We start from the raw sequence: 20,673 nt of genomic DNA on the forward strand, positions 1-20,673 counted from the left end.
TTTATTGTCACATGTATTGGGATATAGTGAAAAGTATTGTTTCTTGCGCGCTATACAAACAAAGCAGGCCATTCATAGAGAAGGAAAGGAGAGAGTGCAGAATGTAGTGTTACAGTCATAGCTAGGGTGTAGAAAAAGATCAACTTAATGCAAGGTAGGTCCATTCAAAAGTCTTGACGGCAGCAGGGAAGGAGCTGTTCTTGTGTCGGTTGGTATGTGACCTCAGACTTTTCTATCATTTTTCTGATGGAAGAAGGTGGAAGAGAGAATGTCTGGGGTGTGTGGGGTCCTTAATTATGCTGGCTGCTTTCCCGAGGCAGCGGGAAATGTAGACAGAGTCAGTGGTTTGCGTGATGGACTGGGCTGCGTTCACAACGCTTTGTAGCTTCTTGCGGACTTGGGAAGAGCGGAAACCATACCAAGCTCTGTTACATCCAGAAAGGATGCTTTTTATGGTGCATCTGTGAAAGTTGGTAAGATTGCAAGCCAGATCATGAAGTATAAAACAAAACACTGTTGCGACCTTGTGTGGATTGGTAAAAATCACTCCCTTCTGATATCACCTCAAGAGTGACCGTAAGGGGAGGTGATGACCTAGTGGTATTATCACTAGACTATTAATCCAGAAACTCAGCTAGTGATCTGGGTTCGAATCCCACCATGGCAGATGGTGTCCATATGAGCCCTGGGAATGTGTGTGATGTATGAATAGTACATCTTTAGTTTTTTTTAAATTTGTGCAGTAAGACCAATAAACTTGTGTTGTTCTTTTGTTTAAACTCAGGATACCTGCCTGGCTAATTCTGAATAATTTGGAAGTGTACATCATGGGCAGCCTGCAGTATTGGCCCAGCACATTGTCCCGAAATTCATTAAAAAACTTTTTTTTACTTCATTCGTGGGACATGGGTGTCGCTGACTGACCAGCACATCTTTGGATGCTAAGGGAAAATTTAGCATAGCCAATCCACCACACCCATTCAAGTAATAATCTCGCTACCAATAATGCTAACTCTGTTGGTATATAACATTCTGAACAGACATATTAAGGTGAGAAGAAATTCCTTCATCCAGAGAGTGGTGAAGGTGGGGAATTCACTACCACAGAAAGTAGTTGAGGCCAAATAATTTCAAGAATAAATTAGATGTCGTTTTTGGGGCTAAAGGGATATGGGGCGATGGGGAGGGTCAGGATATTGAATTTGATGATCAGCCATGATCAAAATGAATGGTAGAGAAGGCTCAAACGGCCGAATGGCCTCCTGCTGCTTCTCGCCTCTATAGATTGTTCTATAGCAACAGGGTCAGCCACCTGCTGGACCTCCAGCCGCCTCAGAAGCGATCCTCCAATATCCCAGCACGCTCCACGTTCTGTGGCGTACGGTCCTCCAGTATCCCGGCGGGCCACGCGCACACGGTCCGCCGGAATCCCGGCGTTCTACTCGCCCGGGGTCCTCCAGTATCCCACGCTGCACCGGGCGCTGTCGTTTCCCTGTGTGGCTGCGCGGCGATGGAGGGGCCTGGCGGGCGGGCGCTGAGCTGTTTGCTGCTCCTCACTCTCCTCGGCGCCGGTCTCTGCAACTCCAGGAGGGTGAGCGAGCGGGCCTGGCAGGGGGCGGGGGGGGGAATTGTCACCGACACGCGAGGCCGGTGTGAGAGCTGCTGGTGGCGGGAGCCGTTGGGCCGGCCGTTGAGGATGGAACGTTGGGGCCGCGATTTGAACTGCGGCTGCGCGAGTGCAGCTGTTAATCAGTGCCTAGCAACGGCCACAGGCCGGCTCTTGGTGCCTAGCAACGGGCACTGTCGGGCCCTGGGTGCCTGGCAACGGGCACTGTCGGGCCCTGGGTGCCTGGCAACGGGCACGGTCGGGCCCTGGGTGCCTGGCGACAGGCACGGTCGGGCCCTGGGTGCCTGGTGACGGGCACGGTGGGGCCCCAGGCGCCTGGTGACGGGCATGGTGGGGCCCCTGGCGACGGGCACGGTCGGGCCCTGGGTGCCTGGTGACGGGCACGGTGGGGCCCCAGGCGCCTGGTGACGGGCATGGTGGGGCCCCTGGCGACGGGCACGGTCGGGTGCCTGGTGATGGGCACGGTGGGGCCCCGGGCGCCTGGCGACGGCCACGGTGGGGCCCCGGGTGCCTGGTGACGGCACAGGCCGGGGCTCTGGGCGCCTGGCAACATAGAAACTATAAGCAGGAGTAGGCCATTCGGCCCTTCGAGTCTGCTCCGCCATTTATCATGACCATGGCTGATCATCAAATTTAATATCCTGATTTCCCACCTCCCCCCCCCCCCCCCCCCCCCGCCATATCCCTCGATCCCTTTAGCCCCAAGAGCTATATCTAATTTCTTCTTGAAATTGCACAAAGTTTTGGCTCAAAACTTTGTGCAATTGCTTCCTGTGGTAGCGAATTCCACACATTCACCACCCTTTGGGTGAAGAAATTTCTCCTCACCTCAGTTCTAAAAGGTTTACCCCTTATCCTCAAACTTTGACCCCTAGACCTGGACTCTCCCACCACTGGAAACATTCTTTCTGAATCTACCCTGTCTCTCCCTGTTAGAATTTTATAAGTTTCTTTGAGATTCCCTCTCACTCTTCTAAACTCTAATGAATATAATCCTAACTGACTTAATCTCTCCTCGTATGACAGACCTGCCTTCACAGGAATCAGCCTGGTAAACCTTCATTGCACCCCCCCTATAGCAAGGACATCCTTCCTCAGAAAACTGCACACGCTACTCCAGATGTGGTCAAAACATCCCTATCTCTATACTCAAATTCGTGCGCTGTGAGGGCCAACAGACCATTTGCCGCCTTCACCGTCTGTTGCACTTGCATGCTCACCTCAGTGACTGGTGCATGAGGACACCAAGGTCTTGCTGAACATACCTCTCTCCTCATTTATGGCCATTCAGATTAAAAATGTGCCTTCCTGTTTTTGCTACCAAAGTGGATAACCTCACATTTATCCAAATTATACTACAAAAGACTCAGTAGGTTTATGTTGAGGCAGGATTCCCTAATGGTGGTCCTTCTGTGTTGGAGAATTGGGATATTGAGATCTGTATAATTGGGAATTTGGCATGGAGAGCGGTGCATGGAGCATCCCCGCCCAGCCGGTTTTGTAACTTCTGGGTGGCACAGCGCTGCGGCCTCAGCACCAGGGAGCCGGTTCAGTTCAGGCCATGGGTCACTGTCTGTGTGTAATCTGCACACGTCTGCGTGGGTTTCCTCCGGGTGCTCCGGTTTCCCCCCACGGTCCGAAAGACGTGCTGGTTAGGTGCGTTGGCCATGCAAAATTCTCCCTCGGTGTACCCGAACAGGTGCCGGAGTGTGGTGATTGGGGGATTTTCACAGTAACATCATTGCAGTGTTGATGTAAGCCTACTTGTGACACTGATGAATAAACTTTAAATTATTTCTTTAAGAGTCTGTGCCCCATCTGCACAGTGTAAGAGCTTGAAGCCCTTTTTGCATTATTTGAAGTGGCTGCACCTCAGTTTCTGCTGTGCTCTTGCTCTGAACTTTGACCGCCCGGTGCAGAGTGGGCAGTGCATGTTGATCCCCTCATAGGTCTGCATCTGTTTCTGGCTAACATGGCCTTCAGCGGGTCTAGGTCAAATGTGGCTGAGTGGGTTGTTTGCTCTGACTGCCCACGTCTCTTCTGCAGCGATATCTGCATTTGTACATCCATGGGTTTCTCTTATTTGCATGTATGCAGATACGGCACAGTGGTTAGCTCTGCTGTCTCACAGCGTCAGGGACCTGGGCTCGATTCCCAGCTTGTCTGTGCGGAGTCTGCACGTTCTCCCCGTGTCTGCGTGGGTTTCCTCCGGGTGCTCCGGTTTCCACCCACAGTCCGAAAGACCTGCTGGGTAGGTGCATTGGCCGTGCTAAATTCTCCCTCAGTGTACCCAAACAGACACCTGAGTGTGGTGACTAGGGGATTTTCACAGTAACTTCATTGCAGTGTTAATGTCAGCCTACTTGTGACACTCATAATTAAATAATTCCCTCATCTGAACAGCTGAAATTATTCATGTGTACAACAAGCCTCGCATGTTGTGAACAGGTGCTTTTGTTTCTGCATTCCCGTCAATACACTTACAGCTGCACCTGGAGCATTGTGTACAATTGTAGCTACTGCAGACTAGAAATGGTTCCATGGCCACGGCGAGGGTGTAGAGGAACCATAGAATCCCTACAGTGCAAGAGAGGGCCATTCGGCCCATGTCTGCATTGACTCTTGGGAAGAGCAAGTTGCCCATGCCTGCATATTTACCATGGCTAATCCACCTAACGTACAAATCTTGACACACTTAGGGGCAATTTAGCATGGCCAATCCACCCAACCTACACATCTTTGGACACTAAGGGGCAATTTAGCACGGCCAATCCACCCAACCTACGCATCCTTGGACACGAAGGGGCAATTTAGCATAGCCAATCCATCTACCTACACATCTTTGGACTGTGGGAGGAGTGCAGACTGTGGGAGGAGTGCAGGCCTTGGAGGGAGTGCAGAGAAGGTTCAACAGGTTGATACCAGAGATGAGGGGTGTTGATTATGAGGAGAGACTGAGCAGATTGGGTTTGTACTCGTTGGAATTTAGAAGGCTGAGGGGGGATCTTATAGAGACCTATAAGATAATGAAGGGGCTGGATAGGGTAGAGGTGGAGAGATTCTTTCCACTTAGAAAGGAAGCTAGAACTAGAGGGCACAGCCTCAAAATAAAGGGGGGGTCAGTTTCGGACAGAGTTGAGGAAGAACTTCTTCTCTCAGAGGGTGGTGAATCTCTGGAATTCTCTGCCCACTGAAGTGGTGGAGGCTACCTCGTTGAATATGTTTAAATCACAGATAGATGGATTCCTGATCGGTAAGGGAATTAGGGGTTATAGGGATCAGGCGGGTAAGTGGAACTGATCCACTTCAGATCAGCCATGATCCTATTGAATGGCGGGGCAGGCTCGAGGGGCTAGATGGCCTACTCCTGCTCCTATTTCTTATGTTCTTAAAGCTGAGCACCTGGAGGAAACCCACACAGACATGGAGAAAAGGTGCAAGTTCCACACAGACAGTGACCCAAGGCCTGAATTGAACCTGCGTCCCTGGCGCAGTGAGGCAGCAGTAGTAGCCACTAAGATTTACTAGAATGGCAGCGAGGGTCTTCAGCTATGAAACACTGGAGAAGATGTGATTGTTCTCTTTGGAGCTGAGATTTGATAAAGATGTTTGAAGCTATGAAGGATGTTGCTGGAATAAACAAAGCAAAACTGTTTCCAATGGCTGCAGGGTTGGTAACTGGAGATCAGGGCTTTAAGGTAATTGGCAAAATAATCAGAGAGGCGATCAGAGATTTTTCTCACTAGGTGTTGTATTGATTTGGAGTGCTGTGCCTGAAAGGGTAGCGGAAACGTATCCGATAATGACGCTCAAAAAGTACTTGGATAAATGCCTGAATGGGAGGGTTATGGGGAAAGTGGCAGGAAGTGTGATTAATCGGATAGCGTTCTTCCACAGATCTGGCAGAGGTACAACTGAACTCCTGCTATGATTTTATAAATACAGCCATTTGCTGCAGACAATCATACATGCAGAAGGTCATGTCGATATTCAGATATACCCCAGATGGGTACTCAGCAAATGTATAGGATTCTTTGGATTGATAGAATATTTAACATAACGGTGACTGCCATTCCCTGTGCAGTTATTCTAAAACTCTTATCGTGCTGTGTGGTGGATTTGTGAACATGTCATCAAATCAAAGCCATTAATGTCTAAATAGTATTCCGAAATGAAGGACAATTGTTTCCTTCCGAGGGTTTTTTTTCTGTTTGAAGAGCAGAAATCTTGGACTAATTGGGAAATGAATCTTTTGATCTGACTGCATTCTCGTTTTCCAAGTTGCAAGTGTTTTTGCTGTTCTTTCCAGAGAGAGCATTGTGAAGTCCTGGCAGAACTTGCAGGCTAATTAACAGTCAGAACCTTAACCATCTTTAGATCGGCCAATTAGCTGTTTCTTTTTCCTGCTGGCCGCCTGCAATACCAATGTGTTGGGAGCGCTGTACAAACCCGCCGATCGCTAAAAGGCTTTTGTTGGCCCAAGCACCTTTTCCCTGATGCGCTGCATCTGAAGTGCACCGCGGCACGGTGACACAGTGGGTTAGCATTGCTGCCTCACAGCGCCAGGGACCCCGGTTCAATTCTGGCCTCGGGTCACTGTCTGTGTGGAGTCTGCATGCTCTCCCCGTGTCTGCGTGGGTTTCCTCCGGGTGCTCCGGTTTCCTCCCACAGTCCGAAAGACGTGCAGGCAAGGTGGATTGGTTATGGTAAATTGCCCCTTGTTGTCCAAAGATGTGTAGATTAGCTGGGTAAGCCATGGTAAATGTGTGAGGCTACGTGGATAGGGCAGGGGAGATAGAGCCTGGATAAACTATCAGATTGGTCAAATGACCTCCTACTGCACTGTAGGGAATCTATGAATCTATCTATGGTCTATGAAGTGAAACCGGTAAAAACATCATTTGAGATGATAGCTTGTGCCTCTTCAGCAATGTTCAGTGCCTTGTGTAAGTAGAATCATAGAAATCCTGCAGTGCAGAAGGAGGCCATTCGGCCCATCGAGTCTGCACCGACCACAATCCCACCCAGGCCCTACTCCCGTAACCCCACATGTTTACCCTGCTAATGCCCTGACACTAGAGTCAGTTTAGCATGGCCAATCATCCTAACCCGCACACACCTTTGGACTGTGGAAGGAAACTGGAACACCCGGAGGAAATCCATGCAGACACGGGGAGAATGTGGTTTTATTTTGCAAAAACATACTTTGTTCACAAAATCTGAAAGAAACATTGCAAAAATATTTCAAGTTATTCTAACAGGAAAGTGCAATAGTGTTCACATTTTCTCCAGAGATCAAGATGCACTCTGAGGAGTTTCAGTTCGATAATGAGAATATTTCAAGATTTTCATTACAGGGATTACAATTCTACAATCTATATACATCCGTCATGTTGAGCTCTGCGGTGATTCAATAGCTGCATACGGTTAGGATTAAACACAGTCCGAGGGGTTTTACCCACCTCTTAGCCCCTCGGCGTACCTTTCCTGCAAAGCTTTACATTGTGGCCTTTCCCCATTGCGTCTTGGCAGCTGCGTGCGATCCTCAGCATGTAGTCCTGTGTTTTGGAATGTGCCGGTCTGCAACGCTTGGTCAAGGACAACTTTTTGCACTGGAATTTTCAAACAAATTTCGGGCAGACCAAAGAGCATTTTTCACCGAGTTGATGATCAACAACAGTTGATGTTTGTCTCACTCTGCGTCCCTGGGAACAGCCTGTAGAGCACTGTGTCACGGAGCTGCATGGGGTGAACCTGGATAAATACCACTGCATTTCTCTCAAGGCCTTCTTTGCAAAACTTTATTCCATTAGGAGATGTGCGACCGTCTCATCCCGCGCCCCCCTGCAGCCGCTCCGAGGGCAGAGTGTGGCAGCGCTGAGGCTTTGGGCGTGCATGAAGGATCTGATGGGACCAGCCAAGCTAGATTTTGGTGCTCTTTTGCAAGTTCTGACAATGAGGTATTCTGTCAGATGACTCTTCGACAGTGTTCAGGGAACCATCCGGCATGATCCACCATCCCCTCTTTCCCTCAGGGTCTGGACATTGCGTGCTGACCACTGCTCGATTGCACTGTGAATTACAGAATCAGAGAAGCACAGTGCAGAAGGAGGCCATTTGGCCCATCAAGCCTGCACCGACAACAATCTCACCCAGGTCCCAACCCCATAACCCTTCATATTTACGGTGCTAATCCCCCTGACACTAAGGGCCAATTTAGTACGGCCAATCAACCTAATCTTTAGACTGTGGGAGGAAACCAGAGCACCCGGAGGAAACCCACGCAGACACGGAGAGAACGTGCAAACTCCGCACAGACAGTGATCCCAAGCCGGGAATCGAACCCGGGTCCCTGGCGCTGTGAGGCAGCAGTGCTAACCACTGTGCTACCGTGCCGCCCTAAACTAAACCTTGTGGTTAAAGATGTTTTTCTGAACAAATCTTTTCACGAAGGGCAGGTGATGTCCAATGTGTTAATGTGGTGAGGAGTTAATGGGAGGTGGGGTGGAAAAGAGTTTGGGGAGTTTTCAGGAAGGGATATTGTAGGTTTTGCTGGTTTGTGACTCTGGAACTGAAACCATATTCTGCGCGATATATTACTTAAAGAAAAAAGCTTCTCTGCAAATCTGACTCTATCTGATTTGTATTTCTGTTTGAGATGGTGAGTTTGGGTTGTAGCTGCTTTAGATAGAATTGGTGTGTCCGGTGCCTTTGGCTGCTGCAGTGGATTGAACATTAACTTTCCCTTCATGGGGCAGTCCATACTGCGCTTTTAAAATGGACACTGGGGAAGTGGACAGATGTCACCTTATCCTTGGTGTGTGGGCGTATTGGGGGTGAGTTAAAGCAGAGGGAAGTTCATGCATTGACTGAAGTACTGACCTTGGCTCCATTCCATTCTCCAGTTACAGAAAACCATATTCAAAGCGGGGAAAAGTGCTTTATGATGAAGGGATTTTCCGAGGGCCGATGAATAATTCCTGGATTCTGTGACTTAGTGTTGACAACACTTGGTAATTTTAAAGAAACAACTCTTTTACTTTTAAAAAAAAAGTTTATTTTATCTGTGTAACAAGTAGGTTTACATTAACACTGCAATGAAGTTACTGTGAAAATCCTCTAGTCGTCACTCTCCGGCGCTTGCTCGGGTACACTGAGGGAGAATTTAGCATGGCCAATGCACCTAATCAGCACATCTTTTGGTGTGTGGGAGGAAACCAGAGCACCCGAAGGACATGGGGAGAATGTGTAAACTCCACACAGACAGTGACCCAAGCCGGGAATCAAACCCGGGACCCTGGCATTGTGAGGCAGCAGTGATAACCACTGTGCCACCGTAGAAATCCTTTCCAATTCTGTTCGCATGTTCACCGTCCATTGTGAAACTGACCCACACTCACGTCCAGGGTGACCTTAGATGTCCCAGGCCCAATCTGAGTCTCGACTTAGTTAGACCTCAGTTGGAATGGCAATAGACATGACAAGTTTATTTGTCCCACATCATATAGCTTAAAGAGCAACAAATTCACCATGGGTGCACCCTCACTGAAAAGTATGTCTGCGGATATCGTGTGAAGACAGAATTGTAGTCAGCTATGGTATCCCATGTCATCGGGATGGCATGGTGGCACAGTGGTTAGCACTGCTGCCTCACAGCGCCAGGGAACCGGGTTCAATTCCGGGCTAAGATTACAGTCTCTGTGGAGTTTGCATGTTCTCCCTGTGTCTGTGTGAGTTTTCTCCGGGTACTCCGGTTTCCTCCGACAGGATGTGCGGGTTAGGTGGATTGGCCATGCTAAATTGGCCCTAGTGTCAGGGGATTAGCAGGGTAAATATGTGGGATTACAGGGTTAGGGCCTGGATGGGATTGTGGTCGGAGCAGACTCGATGGGCCGAATGGCTTCCTTCTGCAATGTAGGGATTCTATGTCGCCAACTGCCACCTGCTGCCGAGGGCCGTGCGTGAGGAAAAGACACTAGTTACCAGAAGTTTCCTGTCACCCGTCTATCTCAATATACCTCCTGGAGAGGAGAAATTTAGGCTAGGGTGGCAAGAAGATAAAATCAAAGTTCAAGTATTCATATGATGGCCTACACCTGTTCAGACGTGTCTGCAAGTACTCAGTCTGCTTCTCAAGTCTGAATCCTTCTCAGGGTTCAGTTGAACTGAGGTGTCCAGTTTCCAGACAGCTAGCTTTTACTTTTGCTTATCTCTGACAGCGCTTACAGTAACATTTCAATCTGTGCCAAATGTTAGAAATTGATCAAGACAAGTGTAGCAAATGGCGTGGGTTAAAATCGTTTCAGAGCCAGGGGATAGCCCATCACTGTGATGAGGATTCACATTGGGTGGCACACTGGTTAGCGCTGCTGCCTCACAGCGCCAGGGAGCCGGGTTCGATTCCCGGCTTGGGCCACTGTCTGTGCGGAGTCTGCACGTTCTCCCCGTGTCTGCACGGGTTTACTTCCAGGTGCTCCGGTTTCCCCTCTCAGTCCGAAAGATGTGCTGGTTAGGTGCATTGGCCGTGCTAAATTCTCTCTCGGTGTTCGTGAACAGGCGCCGGAGTGTGGCAACTAGGGGATTTTCACAGTAACTTCACTTCAATGTGAATGTAAGCCTACTTGTGACTAATAAATAAACTTTACATTGCATTGATCTCAGAAATCCAGACTTTCAGATGTCAGTGTCTAGGAATGGAGCACATTTTGTTTGCATCAGAATTGGTATGAGAACAGCCTGCGACAGAGTAGAACTCACGCACTGTCAGGACAAAGGTGGGGTGTCAAAGAAAGAAAGAAATTTCGGTTTCTGTGGTGCTGTACATGATGTTCCAAAGCACTCGCTCTGCAACCAATTTTGGAATATAGTCACTGTTGTAACGTAGGTATTGTGCAGATAATTTACGCACAGTAAGATCCCACACGCAGCCATGCAATAAGGACAAATAAATTATTTTTGATGTTGACTGAGATATAAACATTGGCCAGGACGTCAGGGATATCTCCCCTGATCATCTTCACAATACCGGCCTCTCAGTTAACCACCTGGGCTTGGATTCAAATCCAGGTTCCTTCAGTAAAACAACGGTGTGCAAATCTCCCGTACCGCACAGCATCAGTTTTCCATTTTTACTCTTCATTGCCCTCACCTCGACATGGTGATCTCTGAAGCAGAATTCTTAATTGGAACTATCTGAAATGATTTTGTCACTGATTATGAGCGGTGCTTAAAATAAGACACATGTGTAGTACTTGCTCCCAGAGAAGCTGCAGGTTTCTACCACAGCTGCAGTATAATGTGTACCATGTGCCATTACCCTGTGGTTTACTGCATACTAATTTCTGATACCCATCTGCATTAATGACGCACACAGTCTCATAGTTGTTTGATATTATCGAGGTTTAGGTGTGCTTAGAAACCAGCATTAAGTTGATCTTTCTCTTCACCCTAGCCATGACTGAAACACTACATTCTGCACTCCTTTCCTTTTCTATGAACGGTATGCTCTGTCTATATAGCGCACAAGAAACAATACTCTTCACTGTAGACTAATACATTTGACAATAAATCAAATCAGAAAACTTTCAATCCCTCAAAATATTTGGCACTAAGGAAAATGTATCTTTGGCTCTAAGATTTAAAAATTTAAATTTATTTATTAATGTCACAAGTAGGCTTACATTAACACTGCGATCAAGTTGCTGTGAAAATCCCCCAGTTCGGGTACACTGAGAGAGAATTTAGCACGGCCAATGCACCTAACCTGCACATCTTTCGGACTGTGGGAAGAAATGGGAGCACCCGGAGGAAACCCACGCAGACACAGGGAGAACATGCAGACTCCGCACAGTCATTCAAGGCGGGAATCGAATCCGGGTCCCTGGCGCTGTGAGGCAGCAGTGCTAACCACTGTGCCACCGTAAAGCGCAGGCCCCGTGGTACATCTTGTAAATGCGAATAGTCGCCAGAAGCTGACTTTTAACTTGAGATGTCATCCCTCCTAATGAGCGAGTACTACACTGTCTCGAGGCTTCTTTAGCCTGTCAGCAGTAAAATCCAATTGAAATGGTTGCTCTTAGGCATTGCTTTGTAATATTGGTGCTGATATGCCTGTTTGATGCTTTCAATTCATCGCGTACTAGTGTTACACAGCTCATAATACTTTCTCTAAACACAAGCTTGGTTTTAAATGCAAAGTCTTCAGTTGCACTGCTGGGTAATTACAATATTTTGAAAGTACCCAATGCAAAATAAGATCATCTGCCTACGGTTGCAGATCACTACAATCCCGTTAATAGCACTGCATCACCAACAACAATGTCAATAATTGCATCTCATCTTTTAACAGATATAATAAGATGCCACCTTCAAAATCCCTTCACTCAGCAGAGCTGTGGAGAAGTATCCAGGGGCTTGAGTTTCACAGATAGGGGTTTAGCTGTAACTCAGTGGGTACCACTTTCTCCTCTCGAGTCTGAAGGTTGTGGGTTTACGTCCCACTCCAGAGACGGGAGCGCAAAATCTCAGGACTGAGAGAGTGTGGTACTGAGAGAGTGCGGTACTGAGATAGTGCTGCACTGTCCGTGAGATGGTTGATTATGTTATATATTAGGTGGACTTATAAGATTCAATAGCAGTATATTGAAGAAGAACAGGTGCTCTGGCCAGTAAAGTTCTTGGCTTTAATGTTCTTTGAGGTGCCCTGAGCTTATCTAAATGCAACTCTTTGAGTGTGTTGCGCCATAATTGATGGGGAATGGATTCGAACCATTCCCCTCATGGGTCATTTGGTGCATTTTCATTTTGTCTGTGGGCAGCGGTTTGACTGAACACTGCCCCTCTTGCTGCAGCGACACAGGGGAGCAGGAATGCTGCAGGCAGGCATTAGAGGTTTTGCACTGGATTACTTCTACTCGTTTCTTAAGTCATTGCGTGATCCACACTGAAGGAAAAAGAAGAAATCTATTATAACTGGGCAAAGGTGTCCCAGGGTGGCCTGTTATCAATTGAGTGCCTGGTATCTGAACTGAAATACCAGCTCTCAATATAATACTTCATAGTCTTCATTTTCCTTCAATAAAATAAATGCAGCGTAAAAAGGGAAGAAGTTTGCGCTGAATGTATTTTCATATTGTGTGCCTTTCCGCCCTCCTTTCAGTTTTTAATTTATTATTTGATACATCCTTTCCCCCTCCTCCTCACTCCTTGAAATGCAAATCTGTTGTGGTGCGTCTTCTGTCAAAATTTATTTTATTTCCAGAAGCTCAATTTCTTATCTTGGCTTTCACCCTTAACGTTCAAGCAGTTAAATCCAAGCTTCGATCGGTATTTACTCTTTTCCGTTGCTTCTGAAACCCTGATGATGGCGTGAACTATGGTTTTTTAAAATTATCTCCATCCCTTCAGTTTCTAAAATAGCTAAATTAAATGTGAGCCAGGTTATTGTGTACTGTTAGACTCTGCTGTTACTGAGCACAGAATGGGTGTGTGACCTATTCTCTCATGCTGCAGTGGTGCACAACTGGTCATTTCTGTTCCTTCTCTTTCAGCCGGGCGATGTTTTAGACTCTGAAATTGCAGGACTGTCTGTGCCCCTTGAACACTCATTTGAATTTGGTAAGTCCAAAGAGTTGATGAGAGCTGATTTTTTTTATCAAATGAGTATCGTTTCTCAAATGGAAATCTCCACCGTTGATGTCATTGCCCCGGCTGAGGCATACATTAGGAGATCCTGGCTGGAATTTTACCGTCTTGCCTGCCACGGGAATCGGAGTGGGCAAGGGGCGGACAATGGGAAGATCATTTGACCACGGGTGGGATTTTGTGGTTTTGGGACGAGTGAGGCCGTGAAATTCTGCCCCCTTTATCAAATTATTTCCAGTGTCCGAAAAGTTAATAACTACAGCCAACGGATTTAATGGCAAAATAACTGAAGAAAAAGTCTTTTCATGCAACAAGTCTTCAGGGTGGCACAGTGGTTAGCACTGCTGCCTCTCAGCGCCAGGGACCTGGGTTCAATTCTGGCCTCGGGTGACTGTCTGTGTGGGGTTTGCACATTCTCCCCGTATCTGCCTGGGTTTCCTCCCACCGTCCAAAGATGTGCTGATTAGGTGGATTGGCCAGACTAAATTGCCCTTCAATGTCAGGGGGGACTAGCAGGGCAAATACATGGGGTTATGGGGATAGGGCCTGGGTGGGATTGTTGTCACCTGCAGGCTCCGAAGGGCTGAATGGCCTCCTTCTGCACTTTAGGGATTTTGTGATTTTGGATTGCATTATCTCATGGGGGGAATACACATTCAAAAGTAGCCTTCACCAGAGAATTGGATAAATACTTAAAACAAAAATGTAGGGGCATGGGGAATGAGTGGGATAGTGATACTAACTGGATTGCTCTCCAAAAGAGCTGGTTCAGACGTGATGGGCTGAAGGGCCTCCTTTGGTTCTGTGCTGTTCAATGATTCTATGATTTAATTTGTGACTTGTTCTGAGTTAGTTGACCTCCATTGTAAGAACAGTTTGGTTGCTTTAATTTGTTTAACTACTCCTTGTTAACAAGGGGAAAACCGCACAAGTGTTAATGCTTCTAGTTATTATTCAGCGATTCTTCTCCATGTTGGTCCAGGACAACATGCTGGCGGGAGGCGATGCCCTGGTGGCATTATCGCTAGACTATTAATCCAGAAAACTCTGATAATGTTCTGGGGACCCGGGTTCGAATCCCGCCACGGGAGATGGTGGAATTTGAATTCAATAAAAAAAAAATCTGGAATTAAGAATCTACTGATGACCACGAAACCATTGTCAGAAAAGCCCATCTGGTTCACTAATATCCTTTAGGGAAGGAAATCTGCCGTCCTTACCTGGTCTGGTCAACATGTCAACAGAGCCACAGCAATGTGGTTGACACTCAACTGCCCTTCAAGGGCAACAAGGGACGGGCAATAAATGCTGCCCAGCCAACGATGCCCATGTCTCACAAATGAATTTAAAAAAACTTATGCTTCCAGAAATTAATTACATTAAAGCTCATCAGAGATCAATAAAGACGTGTTTTATCATTGCAGATGACAGCATTCAATATAAAAAGAGGGGCTCGTTTCTGTGGAGACCAGGCCGAGAAAACACTCTCATGCTAACTCAGACACAACTGACGGAGGATGAAAGGATTAAACTCCGGGTAAGGAGCGTTCTCTTTCCATGTTCCCACGTCACAATTCTGAACCTTATGGAGCAGCAATTGTTTCAGAGTTAACAAATGTTTGATATTCTTTAATCTCAGGTTAAAGTAAATAAAATCTCTCACACTAGGAACTGGTAGTTGGCCTTTACCCAAGAGAAATTTGATATTTCATTTTTCAAATTTATTATTTCATGGGATGTTAGCGTCGCTAGCATCTGTTCCCCATCCTAATTCCCTTGACAAGATGGTGGTGAGCCGTCTTCTCGAACCGCTGTAGTCTGTGTGGTGTAGGTACACCTATCGTGCTGTTGGGGAGTTGTAGGAGTTTGATCCAGCGAGATGCTCGGCTTCTTTCTCATGTTTGTTCCCCGATTTAAGCTGAAATTTGAAGGTTTGTGGATGCTTTGGAATTCTCTACCCCAGAGGTCTGTGGATGTCCTTCAGAGCAGTGCTCCGAAAGCTCGTGAGTCCAAATAAACCTGTTGGACTTTAACCTAGTATTGTGAGGCTTACCTAGTCTGGCCTACATGTAGACTCCAGAGCCACAACAATGTGGTTGACTCTCAATCGCCCTCTGAACAAGAGCAACTAGGGATGGGCAATAAATGCTGGCCAGCCAGTGATGCCCATGTCCCATGAATGAGTAAAAAACAATGTGGTTTGGGATGTTCTGAAAATTCAAGGTGCTATATGCATGCAAGTTCTTCCTTTAGTCGTGGAGAAATGAGTAGAAAAATGTTGTACAGGCCAGTAGAATCTGGAAAACTGATTTTGTGTTGAACATTTTAGGTGCACTGTTCACTGATCAAGATCTCATTGTCTATCTATCCATAATTGATGTCTCTTTTCCATCACTGATAGGATATGGCTGGTACGGATGGACTGTATCGGATCAGGATACCAAGGAAACTGGGCAGCGAGAGCACGATTTCAGATTATGTGTCATCTTTTGTTCGAGTAGTAAGTACCAGAAAAAGTAGACACGCTAATTCAGCCACGAAGTGAGAAGAATGTGATTACAGGGCTTTGTTTCAATATACAGAATAAATTTCTGCGGGGGGAGGCTGCTCGTATTGCGAACTCCTGTTGTAGTTTATTTCCCGAAGGATCACTTAAATTGAGATGTTTTTCCTTACAGTGAGACTCCTTACCATGTAGAACATTGTTTGAAAAGTAAAATCAATGTGTGTCAGTACATGTCTCCGCAACCAGCTTCACTTGTGCAGTATGTCTTGGGTGAGGTTAATGCTTTGGTGTTATGTTTGGATAGCTATGGCAACCCACCAGGAAATGAATTGAGATGACCCAAATTAATCCTGCCTCGTACTCTGCGGACAGCAAACTGAAGAACCTTTTACTGATCAGTTCCACTGATGGTGGATTTCGATTCTGGCCCCAGAGGTGAAAGGCTAGTGTGCTTAACCCGGCATCTTAACTGAAAAAGAGACGTCAAGCATAAATATATGAGAATAACTGTCGTGTCGCACGTATTTGTGGCAATCCTGAGAGCTTATTTTACCTCTTCTGGTGCGATGCGGAAAAGAGAAGGTGGTGAGGAACCGTGAACACTTGTAAAGCAACAAGTTGGGACTGACAGTGATGAGGCATGAGGCTGGGTGATGAATGACATGCTTGCGTTCGCGATTTCCACAAAGTGAGTGGTTATGGTGTAGCAAAGAAGGCAAAAGTCAAAAAGTGGATTCGACCTCCTTGTGATTCAGGAAATTAAGGAAGAATTGCCAAAGGTGAAACATGGAGAATGTATGTGTAGGTGTATTTTTAATGCGGTGATTCATCATGGGGAACTATTCTGCAAGGGTAAATTGACCTTTATGTTGAACATGATTGTGTAAGTGTTGTCATGCACTACAGTACTTTTTCCTTTGGAGAAAGTGCCGTAATGCATTAACGAATGCAAAAAAAACCTCTCAGTCTCATGTTTTATGCTGTGATTTAAATCGACTGACAGTTCTGGCTGTTTTAAAAGATCCGGCTTTTGAAAGGTTAAGGGGAATTTGATTGAAGTTTTCAAAGAATTAAGGGCAACTGATGAGGTAGATGGAAAGAAACTGTTTCCTGGTTGGGGCATCTAGGCATGATGTGGAGATGCCGGCGTTGGACTGGGGTAAACACAATAAGAAGTTTAACAACACCAGGTTAAAGTCCAACAGGTTTATTTGGTAGCAAAAGCCCACCAAATAAACCTGTTGGACTTTAACCTGGTGTTGTTAAACTTCATACTGGGGCATCTAGGACCAGGGGACATGGCCTAAAAATTAAATCTTTCAGGAGTGGAGCGCTAAAGGATGGTGGAAGTATGGAATTTTCTTCTGCAGGTGACAGTTGATTCTAGGCAATTTGAAATCTGGGAATGATAGATTTTTGTTAACCATGGCTATTAAGGGATATCGAGGCAATGGTTGGTATGAGGAGTTAGGTCACAGATATGACTGAAGGGAATGGACTCCAGGAGCAAAATGGTTTACTCCTGTTTCTCTCTCTGTTTCTCGAATCACTGTTGTAGCCAAGGGAAAAGCTCACTCTATAAAAGAAGTAAATTTATTGTAAAAATTCCAACAGGTTCGATGTGTTTCTCTTTCTAAAGCGCCAGTATCTGGGGTTGGAAGAATAGTGTCAAGAGGCAACAGAAAAAGGATCATTTCTATTTTTTTTTTGAAGTTTTCATTTAAAGCTCAAGGATTTTGATCTAGGATTGTTGAGTGAAGTGGAAGGTTGTTCAGTTATAGACTTTATTGCCGGTTTATGTCTGGCCGCTGGTAATCTGAACTTGTTTATGACATTCCTGTCACCTTCCCAAAGGTAGCAAATCACAGACCAAAGCTGCGTGGATTTCACACCCTTGTTCACAAACTGCAACAGATAAGGACTGAAAGAGAATACACGCCCTAATAGATGGCAACGCTCTGGCATCTGCCTGTTGGTAAATCTGTCCACTCCTGTTAGCCGTGCAACTGATTTATCCATTGGCTGGCAGGATATCCATCGGTTAAATACAGCTGCTTAGTTTTATTCCTGCATTGGTCTGCTAAGAGGAGCTCACTATTTGCTCCTCACTTTCCCTTGGTGTCCTCCCACACTCCAAAAATATGCAAGTTAAGTTGATTGGCTATGCAAAATAGCCCCTTAGTGTCAGAGGCTATTTATTAATATTATTTATTTATTAGTCACAGTAGGTTTACATTAATACTGCAATGAAGTTACTATGAAAATCTCCTAGTCGCCACACTCCGGCGCCTATCCGGTCACACTGAGGGAGAATTTGGTATGGCCAATGCACCTAACCAGCACGTCTTTCGGACTATGGGAGGAAACCGGAGCACCCGGAGGAAACCCACACAAGCACGGGGAGAACGTGCAGACTCCACACAGACAGTGACCCAAGCCAGGAATCAAACCCAGGTCCCTGGCGCCATAAGGCAGCGGTGCTAACCACTGTGCTGCCCCATGGGGACTAGAAGGGTAAACGGGGATAGGGCTTGGGTGGGACTGATGCTGGTGCTGTCCTGATGGCTGAATGACCTCTTTCTGCACTGTAGGGAGTCTTATGGATTTTCTAGCAGGTGACCTTGGCTTTTGAATTGACAAAATTCAAGAATCTAAACACAAAAGATATAAAATGTCACTGATGCATTATTGTAAAAAATGTTCCCCCCCCCCTTTCTTCCCCCTTTAGAAAAGCATATATAAAAATGATGTTTGCAGTTGAGCTTCTCAATGAAATTCTCTTGTTATCAGACACCAAGATTTCCATTGACGAGACAGTTGCGTCAGATGTATCAGAGTAACATGAATGTGTTACACTCACATTGACTTATTTTCTGTTGGTGCTAATGGATACAACAAATTTGATCATTGCAAGTATGGGGCAGAAATTAGAAACATAGAATCTCTACAGTGCAGAAAGAGGCCCATTGAGCCTGCACTGACAACAATCCCACCCAGGCTCTGAGCATGTAACCCAATGTAGTTACTCTGCTAATCTCCCTGACACGAAGGGGCAATTTAGCATGACCAATCCACCAAAACTGCACATCTTTGGAGTGTGGGAGAAAACTAGAGCACCCGGAGAAGGCCCACGCAGACATGTGGAAAATGTGCAAACTCCACACTGACAGTCGCCTGAGGCTGCAATTGAACCGGGGTCCCTAGGCGTTGTGAGACAGCAGTGTTAACCACTGTGCCACAAAGATTTTTATCTGGCACAGAACGTTAATAAAGATGACTGTTTTGCAGAAAGGCTACAACATTGTAGTTCTGACTGTGTAGTTCTGACTCTGGCCTGCGCATGTGCCGGAGTGTGGCGACTAGGGGATTTTCACAGTAACTTCATTGCAGGGTTAATGTAAGCCTTGTTGTGACACTAATAAATAACCTTTCGAACTAGATTCAAAAAGAACGTTCCCGATGTTGGGCGAGACCAGAATTAGGAGTCATAGTTTGAGGTAAGGTAACTTTTTGGACTGACGTGAGGAGAAATTTCTTCACCCAGAGGTGATGAATGTGCGGAATTCACTCCCACAGAAAGTAGTTGGAGCCAAAACATTGTGTGATTTCAAGAAGAAATTAGATATAGCTCTTGGGGCTAAAGGGATCGAGGGATATGGGGGCAAGGCGGAATCAGGATTTGAATTTGATGATCAGCCATGATCATAATGAATGATGGAACAGGTTCGAAGGGGCAAAACTCCTCCTATTTTCTGCATTTCTACGTTTCTCTTCCTCACAGCCTCCCTACCCCACTTTCTCAGCTGCTTGATTGTAATATGGTAAGAAGTCTCACAACACCAGGTTAAAGTCCAACAGGTTTATTTGGAATCACGAGCTTTCGGAGCGCTGCTCCTTCATCAGGTGGCTCACCAAATAAACCTTTGGACTTTAACTTGGTGTTGTGAGGCTTCTTACTGTGCCCACTCCAGTCCCAACGCCAGCAGCTCCATATCATGGTTGTAATATAGTTTCACAGGTACCAGTTCACGTTGCTCTGTACCCGGCTGTGCCTTTAAGTATTGACAGGCCAAGTTTTGTTGGCATTTGGGTATTTAAGTAACGAAAGACTTGACCGTTTTGTGTGGCGCACTACTCAAAGCCAGGTCTGAACCTTCCATTGTGGATTTGCTGAGAAGCTACAGATTTGATTTGATTTGATTTATTATTGTCACATGTATTAACATACAGTGAAAAGTATTGTTTCTTGAGCGCTATACAGACAAAGCATACTGTTTATAGAGAAGGAAACGAGAGAGTGCAGAATGTAGTGCTACAGTCATAGCTAGGGTGCAGAGAAAGATCAACTTAATGCGAGGTAGGTCCATTCAAAAGTCTGACAGCAGCAGGGAAGAAGCTGTTCTTGAGTCGGTTGGTACGTGACCTCAGGAGACTTTTGTATCTTTTTCCCGACGGAAGAAGGTGGAAGAGAGAATGTCCGGGGTGCGTGGGGTCCCGAAGGGGACCTAGGGTAGTGCAACATGAAGTGACCAAAGACAGCAACGAAAGAACTGTATGGTCATAAAGGAACTGGTATGTGTAACCAATAAAACTATTCTTGTCCGAGCAACTTTCTCTTTCTTTTCCTGAAAAGAATAAATGTTTGCTTAAATACAAAGCCGAGATTATGCCAAGCATAAGGGTTTTTTAAACAAATCATGTAACTTGAATATTAACTTCAGCCCAGAACATTCCCCGGTGATGATCTTCAAAGTGCAAGTTATTAGTTTACTCGCTGTGCTTCCTGACCCCTATAAATTTCTATTTTAAATGCTCACATGGAACTTTGATTAGATCAACATTCATGCACTTGCCTCAACCCTTGATCTGGCTTAATCTAATCGGACCGTCTCCCACT

General features: G+C 46.1%; 1 protein-coding gene across 1 annotated transcript in view; it reads left to right on the forward strand.

Annotated features, from left to right (window-relative positions):
• Positions 1 to 1,416: 1,416 nt before the first annotated feature.
• Positions 1,417 to 20,673, forward strand: part of emc10 (ER membrane protein complex subunit 10) — a 59,955-nt gene continuing 40,698 nt past the window's right edge. Inside the window, exons 1-4 of the mRNA XM_078237267.1 lie at positions 1,417 to 1,591; positions 13,177 to 13,243; positions 14,695 to 14,807; positions 15,672 to 15,770. Coding sequence (XP_078093393.1) covers positions 1,511 to 1,591; positions 13,177 to 13,243; positions 14,695 to 14,807; positions 15,672 to 15,770 — 360 coding nt within the window. The 5' untranslated portion in view covers positions 1,417 to 1,510. The remainder of the gene's footprint in view (positions 1,592 to 13,176; positions 13,244 to 14,694; positions 14,808 to 15,671; positions 15,771 to 20,673) is intronic.

This window comes from Mustelus asterias, chromosome 21 (genome assembly GCF_964213995.1).
Source record: "Mustelus asterias chromosome 21, sMusAst1.hap1.1, whole genome shotgun sequence".
Lineage (NCBI taxonomy): Eukaryota > Metazoa > Chordata > Chondrichthyes > Carcharhiniformes > Triakidae > Mustelus > Mustelus asterias.